The 10332-nt window shown below is 34.3% G+C and overlaps 1 protein-coding gene across 1 annotated transcript; it reads left to right on the top strand.

Annotated features, from left to right (window-relative positions):
• Positions 1 to 2722: 2722 nt before the first annotated feature.
• Positions 2723 to 6143, top strand: LOC119080053. The gene is made up of 4 exons (XM_037188259.1): positions 2723 to 3431; positions 4780 to 5445; positions 5538 to 5842; positions 5915 to 6143. Exons 1-4 carry the CDS (start codon positions 3323 to 3325, stop codon positions 6065 to 6067), a joined length of 1233 nt encoding a protein of 410 aa, XP_037044154.1. The 5' UTR covers positions 2723 to 3322; the 3' UTR covers positions 6068 to 6143.
• The last annotated feature ends 4189 nt before the right edge of the window (positions 6144 to 10332 follow it).

Here is a 10332-nt window from a genome sequence, read left to right as displayed (position 1 = left end):
TCGGTCTTTTTGCAGACAACTTCTTTTTGTCGTATTGAGTGGAAATATATGAGAACATGAAACCATACGAAACGAAATTTATTTTTTTCGCTTGAGCTTGAACTTCGGATTCTTTGCACCAAGCTGTAAGTGCGTTATACGTTTATCTTTTGAACTCCAGTGACCGTGGTCAGATTGCAAGCAATATAGTTGTTTACCGAGGGGAGAAAAATGGAAATTCCGACAAGAGCGATGTTTGTGGCCCGAGCAAAGTGTGGGCTGCAAGTTCACTCGAGTTGGAATTACCTATTTCTCATAGATATGAACACAGCGTTTTCCATATGTGCAACTTACCATTTTTCTCCACGAAACAAACAAACATCAATTCACCATACCATTTTTGAAACAAACATGACGCATGAAGTGAGAAACATCCTATTTTCTCCACACTGGAGAGAATGTGCTGCACTTTTCTCACTAGAAATGTCATTCTACCAGTCAACAAAGGCATGAAAACGCAATATTCTCATTGCTTTGAGGGGAGGCAATGGGACAAATCACACTACACATATGAAATAGTATATTTCGTACCTAGTTCTAAAGGTCTTTTTTTAGCGTGTGAGAGCCGAAGGCGAGGTCTGGAATCGAATACGCTAAAAAAGACTTTTAGTCCTAGGTATACGAAATTGCCTAAAATCAATCGTCCAAAACATATACATTATACACAAACAACCATTATGCAACTCGAGATCATAATTTAGTCAGTAGGACGTTGTGTTGTCGATATCATAATGTTTGAAGACTGCGAACTTTAGATCCCTCTATTGCATAAAACGTTGTATGAATATCGGTGCGAAGTACTTGATTAGGCTTACGGTCTGCGGTCTCGTGTCATAATTAAATTACACATCTATAGCCTAATAAAGTACTTCGCGCTGTTGTAAACAACTATTTGCAACTCAGGTGAAAAAATACTAATTTTCTCACCTCAGCTGAAACTTCGGAAGCCTTTGCTGTGAAAAATGTTGTGTTGATATTCGGAAAAAAAATTCACTTTCTCGGGTGGCTTGTTGTCCTTGCTACGCTCTGGTCACCAACAACAACCTTCGCTCTAAAAGATTTACCTCTGCGAAAAAATAACTATTTCGTGAAAGAGACCTACCTATATTAGGCCGAAAACACTTGAACAATTTCGCGTTGCTGAGATCGACAGTTACGCTGCATTTTTGATCTCAAGAACGCAAAATTACTCGAGTGTACCTTCATGGAGTTAAAAAAAAAGTTGCTTAATCATAAGAGAAGCTATCTAAGCTTTCCACAAGTCTACAAGTTGTCCTGAAATTTTTAAAATTCATTTATGCAACTCGAGATTATAATGTTCGAAAACTGCGAACTTTAAATCGCTCTGTTGCATAAAACGTTGTATGAATCTCGGTGCGCACTCGATGTCATAAATAACTATTATGACCTTGGAGAAACGAAGTAGAAAAGAATGTAGAATGTAGAACCTTAAGGGTAATCTTTTTCTACGAAAAACTGTGTTGGCTGTATTCTAAGAGGTTTCAACTGGATTGTCAATATTTTGGTTTTGATAGTATTACATGTCGAAAAGCATTATTATAATCCCATCAAATATTGGTTTCGATTTAGAAACAAGAGGTGTTTAACCAATGTCGTTATAGATACCAGTTTGGAAGTGTTGACTTTCAAAAATCTGATGTTGCTTCTAAATGCCTCTATGTTCAGGAATTCAGGACAAGTAACTTCGAAAACATAGAAAAACAAGAAGAATATATCTTCCGTTGCGACAAACCTTGGTATAACTTGATGTGAGATGATTACTTTCGATTGGCTCGCAACACATCACGGTATCATGAGATCTATGAAGACGAAAATAATAAGCTCTTAAGCCTTCTAAGTAAAAGAAAGGACGACGCAAACTTAAAGAAAAATCAAAATAAAATGATCGATTCTGGAAATTTTGAGTGTAATTCGAAAACAAATTTATGGTTGAAACAATTGAATAACGTCACAGTCAGATATAAAAACGAAAAAAAATAACTTCATCTGTGAAGTCAATCTGTCAATCGTGACAAAATTTTGACAGTGTAGAACACACCTCACGAAAACGAATGTTGAATAAGTGTGAACCCTAAATACCCTAAATACCCCCTGCCTCCAATATCATCGATCACAGGCCGAACGAAAATGCAATAGATTGAAAGGAAGCGAGTCAAAGGCCGAAAATTTGCCATTATTGTTGAAAGGTTACTGAATTCAATCTACTCAAAGAAAAAAATAATAATTCGTTACCCTCTCTTTAACAGTGTATAAAGTAAAGGCATTATATCAAAGACAACGCTCCGTATTATATATTGCAAACTATGTGTGAAAATCACTTCATTTAAATTCAACCAAGTCTACATTCAGAATATAACAAGTCAAAGGGAGCTGCTATATATGTAGGTAACATTTATAATGAGATAGATAACTTCATTCAAGTGCTAAAAACGCGCATGCGTTATGTTTCATTAATAAATTTGCTTTCCACAATCGATGGTTTCGGGTTGAATCGACTTTTCGACAACTACAATGTAACAGACGACAAAAAGTGAGTGAGGAGCCTGCATGAATTAAAAGATCGCGTAACAGTCTGTTGAAAAAATCTTAGATAAAAATTAACAGACTCGACGTGTTAGTGGTGCCTGCTCGCTGTAAAGGGATAACTAGGAGGGAAAGATATTAATCCACTGACTGTTGGAACCATGGCCAGACTTTCTATCTACCCTGTGCTGGAAAATATATTTCAACATAACTAACACCACAAAACATAGCCACTGCCATTCATAGCAGCACAAATATTGCTGCGTGCTTGTATAAAGCTTCGACGTCACAACGTCATTATCAGCAAAGAAAATTTTGTGAACCAAGCAGGATTATATTGTCCGTTTCAAATATCGTAACAAATCATATTATTTTTTGTAAAAATTCGAGTGAAATAATCGTCAATTTGCTAAACTCATATTCTTCAATAATATCAAATTCTAGTCAGATTGTTCTGCAGTCACACTGGTGTGGCATACGGAAAGCTTTTTTATATAAATTCGCGATTGTCGTTTTGAAACTTTTTCGTACATTTTTTTTTGTAGTTAATTTCGTTTGAGTATAACAGAACGAATTTTCAGTGGTAGAAAAACTGTCGTGCATAAAACCGAATATTGATTTTCCTGTGTTGTGTGTGGGCATATAATGTTTTAAACCGAGTTTTATTGAAAAGGTGGTTTTTGTATAGCGACGATAAACATTTAAGATGGTTTAAGATAACAATATAAATTGCTACCATATGTGCGGAAAAATAATGCAAAAAGAAACGATGTTTCAATTAATTGTGCTTATGATAGAGCTAGGATTTTGTATACAAATTTCGTTAGCTGAAACGGAATATTTTCCAGGTAAATCTAATTTTTCGTAAAATTCAATTTCTGTGCATATCATTACCACTAATTAGCCCAGGTTGCTTGTAACGAGTAGACATTATATACAACTCAGTTAAATGTTTAAACTTTTGTGTTCAATTTCGTGAAACTGGTTTGCGATAACAGAACGAACCAGGTATTTCTTTCTGCAATTTGTCGTTGTACGTGTAAATTGTGAACAATTGATCGTAATTAATGCGAAATGTAATGTTCGCAAAAACAGGTGTCATTTCATTCAATGAACAAAGATTAATTTGACGGCCTTGCTTATTGCGATGAAACCTTATTAAGAATTTGGAAGTTTTTCTCAGACACAATTTTTCACTTAACGAGCTGGGACATAACAGACATAACGAGCTGAGAAAACTAACCAACGACGTGAGATAAAAGCTTCAATTAAATTGGACTCCCTACTCCCAGTTTGACTTTCTTTAACTTCTATTATCGTTCTTGTAGAACTAATAGTTTCTGAAGCTGGCTTATTTGTTGTAATTTCCATCTGCCATATGATCCAATTAAATTTCCTTTTAAGACTGTAATTTTACATAAAAGATTGAAATGACTTTGGGAAAATCAAATTTCTGCCTGTAGTACACTTGAGACTGTTCTATAATTTCATAACGTAGGAAGGTAGCAAAAGGTTCGGTCTCATGGGACACGCTGCTTTTTGCGTTCGAAAATTAATGAATAGTCCCATCATTCCAGCGAACGTCTGAGTGGTAGAAAGGTCACATTAAAACAAACAGAATAATTTTACAATGACAAAGATGAGACATTCAGAAGAGGCAACAGCAACAACCACCGTTCCAGTACAATGTTTCGGAGGACGAACATTCTAATGTGAATGTTAAAACGCCAATAGCAGTTCACCCAGCTGGTATCGCATATTATCATCATTTTCAACAAAGTTGATTCCCTCTTCTCAACTATACTGACGCAACGTACAAAATGCCCAACTGTGCCCTATGTGCTCGACATACCTTTTTGAGAACTTAAGCTTATCCTAAGTATAGCGTCTTGGTCATTACTCCACTTTGTCGTAACCTCTCGTTCACGCCCAGTTCATAATGAATGAACATCAATTTCGTTCATCATCTATTTTGAATGCTTTCAGTAGTTTTGATCGTAGTTCATACGATAATGCTAATGCAGAACCAACTACTCAAAATGATACCTGTTTCTTCACACCACCTTGTGAACGGAAAAGCAAATGTCTACCGTCGAGCACTAATTCCACAACTGTGAAACACCTTCGAACTGTTCTAAACTCTAAATCTAGCAATTTCGATTCACAATCAATTGACGAAAGAAAACAACTTTCCAGGTCTACGAAAACCACCTCAATCGCCAAGTTGGGGCCAAGTTCAAAGTCAAAATGAAAATGCATATCTTCTATCTCAATTAACGAATATCATCGAAGAGCAGGCTCGACGTCACTATCAGCAACAACTGCAGCATCAAAAGAATCTCCAAATGAAGCATCAACACAATCATGGCCCATCGCCACCAGACGATGATTTTTTCCAACGTACACCTGCGTTTTCCTATGAATTTCCCGAAAAAACTTCGTCTGACGACGCGATTCCGTTCGCAATAAGTCCGGCCGATCCACGATTCTATGATTCCACCACAGAACTGCGAGATAACTATGAACGATCTCAAGATGATAACGTTCAATATGCAGTCGAACAAAACAAGTTGAGTCAGTCGCACAGTACTGATGATAAGGTACCATCTTATAAAATGAAGGCACCGATGGAAGTGAAACCGAAGACCAATAACAATTTGTCATCGAAGTCAATGGATGTTTTCACCCGGAATGATTTGAAACTTTTGTACGAGGAATTGCAGAAAAATGGACAAGAGGATGTGATCATCAATTCGGGTCTAAATGGTCGATTTAGGAGCGATGTAATCAAAAAACATATGGAAATGGATTCCGCAACGGGAATGTACGTTGTAGCGTTGATTGCTGGCGTGAGTGCTGCAGGTAAATGAAATGCTGTTGCCGTAGAACGTTATAGAACTGTAGAACGTCGAAGAGTTCAAATTTTCTTTTAACTTTTCTTCTCAAATTTTCAGTAACCGTTGGACTTATTGCATTGGGAATAGGTTGGTATACCTTGCATAAAAAAGGAATTGCGGCCGCTGATGTCGAATATCCAGCATACGGAGTTACTGGTCCAAACAAAGAGATTTCACCATCGGGTGATCGACGGTTGGCACAGAGTGCTCACATGTATCACTACCAGCATCAAAAGCAACAGATCATAGCGATGGAAAATCGTGTCAACAACGACCGCAACGGTTCGTTGTCGGATGTAGAGAGTGATGATGAAAACGAAGAAGGAGATTACACGGTGTACGAGTGTCCCGGACTAGCGCCGGTAAGAAAAATTAATTCAAATGACCGCAGGTGAATTGAAGTTAAATTTTTGTTTTGTTTTGTTGTTTTACAGACTGGCGAGATGGAAGTTAAAAATCCACTGTTCCTCGACGATCCAACTCCAGCCACTCCAGCAAATGCGAACAATTCGAAAAAGGCATCTCAAACACTTCCATCTAATGCACCTTCAGCCAAGTCAAATCAAACGAACGAAGGCAAAAAGTAAAACTTTTTCTTACCAATTTTTTTCCTTAAATTAACATGACTGCGGCCTCTTGTCGTCCTTAAATCATTAAAAAAAATAGATTTCATTCGTCAGTTTAAAGAAAGATCAAACATTGAGTCAGATAAATTGACGCTGCAAGTATTTCCTTTACGATTTGGTTATCCATTTCTCACCGTTGCCAAGACTAGAATGAGTAGGAAATTTAGTAAATTTATGAATGTCATAAACGGGTCGATTTGAAGCTAGTTTTGAATCTGGTACATTTTGGATAAATTCAGGAGAGTCGCCAGAATCAGAACTTGTCGACAGCGATGATAACAATAAGCGATAAGGTATGTGGCTCATCAGTTCTTTTATGGTTGAATATATGATGAAGTGAGAGACTTTTGTGTCAATCGTTTGCAAATATGAACAAAAGAAGTAGCAGATTAGTTAATTGGACTAGTGATTGTTTGTCGTCTGTAAATGGTTTAACTGAAAAGAATTACCGAACATTTCTTTGCACAGAGTCTTATGATCAATTCGAATTCAAACAAATTTGAGTCTGTTCTACTCCATTGTAGCATTTATCAGTCTTAGAGTAGCTTATCTCCTCTACAACTAAATAACACAATTTCCAAATAAGAAATGGTCTGCATGTGAGAAAAGAAAGATTTTCCCCTCGAAGTGGTATTTTGTATATTTATTCAGCCGAACAAAATCAACATCAATCGAAATACAACACTTTCACATAATGTTATATGAAACGTTGACGTGATGGCAATCAATATGGGTAAATTGTTTATCGACGATTTATTTATGGATTAAACACTCCAACGTACACTTGAGTTGGTTTATTGTCTTCGGAGATTTTCTGAAAGATTTTTTTCGTTGTTTTATTTTGTTTACATTCTCTAATTATACATAATGATACTGGACATGTCTGCAGAACATATTTCATAACGTGCACGGAAGCTGTGTAGTAGGTGGACTAGCTAAACTTTAATCAGTCTTCCCGGAGGAATTTTTAAATAAAATGTCATCGAAACATGGAGTAGCCATTCAGATTCATATGCAAATCTGACCACTTCCTAACCTGTTCTACTTCCACATTTTAAAATTATTTTGTCTTCCCAGTAAAGCTCAAAAAAATTGGGTATATACCCGAGGACATACATTTTCCCTTTTTATACAGTGCTTTCACATTACTTTTTGCGACAAAAATATTTGCAAAACTAATGACTTCTCGACATTATGTCATCAGAAATATCATGCAAAGACAGAATGATTGATAAGCACAGACGAAATAATATATCAGAAATGTAATAACAATCTCTAGGACACCAGAAAAATTACTGGACTCCGCATTTCAGGGACTATTTACGGAATTTGAAAAAAAAAACTCCAAATATTTGGTTTTTGATCATTTTATGTAATTTTTAACAAATTTTCATACAGTGAACGACATCTCAAATGTCTCACTGTCATTTTTTTTCAGAGAATGTCATTGTGAATATGCAATGACACAATAAAATTCTCAGAAAAATTTGACAGTGAGACATTTGAGATGTCGTTCACTGTAATTTTAGAAATTTAAATCTCTTAAAATAGTCCTTGCTGCATTCCATTTCTTTAATGATATCTGACGACATTTTATTGTCAATATTACAATAGTGAACCCTTGAGTCGTTACATTTTATGAAAATTTCAGTCTATCTTCAGCGATCTATGCGTACATTGTTCTTAAAAGTAATCCAATTCATAATGTATAGAACGTTCAGAGACTCGAAATGAACCCTTTACAACTTTGCAGGCTCTACATTTTTGAAGAACATATTTTTAAAAATTCTGGTAGATTCTACAATCAAGTTTCCACAGAACAAAGTGGATTGATAACTCGACGGAACTTTTAGATATGACTGTAAAAAACATAAAAAACCATGCTGGGTCATGTTTTATCATCTGTCGTCGAAAATATCAATGAAAAAAAAAATAATGAGCTCCTGGGTAGCGTCGTCTTACATATTTATCAAACTACGTGTCAAAACATATGAAGTAAAAGATTTTTTATTTCAATGTGTTGAAAATATTAATATGAAATCAAGTACTAGATTCGCTAAACTAATGATATGCTTGCCATCTGTATGTGAGAGTGTTACTGTATACGATCCGCTAGATTAATTTTCTTGTTTTACAACACTGACTGATTGCAAAACAGTCAACACTAGTCAAATTCAGTTTGATTTTTGATTTAAGTGAAAGCACGACAGAGTAAAGTTAACCAGGCAGTAGCGCTGATTTGACTAGGGACCTGAATAATCTAGTAGCCCTACATTTTTTGCGAATAAAATTTTTCAATTTATGTCATTTCAGTTCATTTTCATACAGTGTATTTGGTCCCTTATTTGACGTTTCGAAAATGAACCGCTCCTGCCTGGTTTATTTTACTCTGTCGTGTGATGAAAGATTTTAAGAAATTTATCTTATCTTTCTTGAATTGATTTCTTCCCAAACAACATAGTCGTTCACACCAAATCTATAGTGTTAATTTATTGTACTTACTTCTGCATGTAATGAAAATGGTTCCATCTTTGGAAAGTTGGCTATGATAAAATGCTGAGGCTTAGTGATAATTTAAAAGTATTGGTAAAATTCGGTTATAAAGCGTACTGTACTACAATCATTTATGAAACAAGTACGAATCCGACATTATACACAAAAAAGAGATTTTTTACAGCTAACATTTTAACATTTTTTACGTGGAAAAACTGGAACTCAACCAAATATGTCTTGTGTTGTCGATCGCTTAAAAAAAACTTTACAGCGGGAAATTATTATCCATACAAATTTTTATATAAATATGTTCCAGTTGCTTAATCAATTCAAGGAAATGGATTTTTTACGAGTGAAAAAAAATGAAAAAAAAAAATTGGAAAATAAAAGTACTGTTGAGTGTCAATAATAAAAAAAATTGTACTCTGTCTATTCTTGAAATGTGATGTTATTTGTTTTGAAATTACATAGATGTTATACACATACAAAATATTTAACAAAAAAATCCACACTTTTAGCTCAACAAAATATATTCATAAATCCTTCTAAATATCTATACGAGATAACATGTCCAACAATTTTCTATTTAATAAAAAAAAAATCAAATGATAATCTTAAATGACAAAAGTTAAACGTATAAAACAATGTAGGATAAATTTAAACGACATAAACTAAAATAACCTTTTAGAAACGGCTAGTCATCTGTTTTATCGACAAAGACGACGAAAAAATGACTATTAACGTATGTTAAAACTAATGAAGTAAAAGATTTTCCATACAAACACAAAGACTTTCAAACGAAATCAATGTAACATGGTGTTATGCTTGCCGTTTGTAAAAGGTTAACAACACAGCAACGCTTGAATAAAAACTAAAGAAAAATAAATAACGTAAATGTAATTCGAAAATAATGAAAATCAAATTATTGAAATAAAATTATTGATATAACATAATAACAATGAAGAAAAAAAGTGTAACTAAATTAATTAAACAAAAAAATAATAAAAATAACTACAACAACTTATGATGCATTCACTGTTGAGTTTATATAATTATATATTTAAAAGCATTATATAAATTATAAATATAAATATATCTAATCTAAATATATTTTTTGATTAAAAAGGAAAGGAAGAAGAAGAAAACAAAAGAATATTATTGAATTATTATAAATTATGAATGAATATATATATATATATTGAGTAATTAAATAAATATTATACATACTATGTGTAATAAAACCAAAACGGAAACGGTTTTATTTCTACCATAAACATAAATACGAATATTTTCTTTCATCATTATAGACATCATGATAGAGGTAGACTACCTAGTGGAATTATGACCCAAAATTCATTGAAAAATTATATCACACATACAGATAGACATTGCCAAATATCGACGGTGGAGATTATTCGGGCTCTTGTGAAGGATAATGGCTGCTATCAGTTAAAGTAAGCTGATTTCAAAAAAAATACGGCTGTTTTCCTGTTAAGGGTCTAGATTGCTGATATGAGCGAAGCGAGTACCTTGATATATCGTTTGCGCAATAGTTATTTGCATCACTTGGATTGAAACCACGAAATTACAGTATACGTGTGATACGTGTTTCGTCTCGACGAAACATACATACTTATGCAAAAATTATTCTCTCGGTATACGAACTCACATATATACTGTGATTGAGTGGTTTCAATCCTGTGATGTACACAAGTTTACACTCGTCACACCAT

This window comes from Bradysia coprophila, unplaced genomic scaffold (genome assembly GCF_014529535.1).
Source record: "Bradysia coprophila strain Holo2 unplaced genomic scaffold, BU_Bcop_v1 contig_350, whole genome shotgun sequence".
In the NCBI taxonomy this organism is placed as follows: Eukaryota; Metazoa; Arthropoda; class Insecta; order Diptera; family Sciaridae; genus Bradysia; species Bradysia coprophila.
The sequence above is the reverse complement of the archived record's forward strand: the minus strand, read 5'-3'. Positions and strand labels throughout refer to the sequence as shown.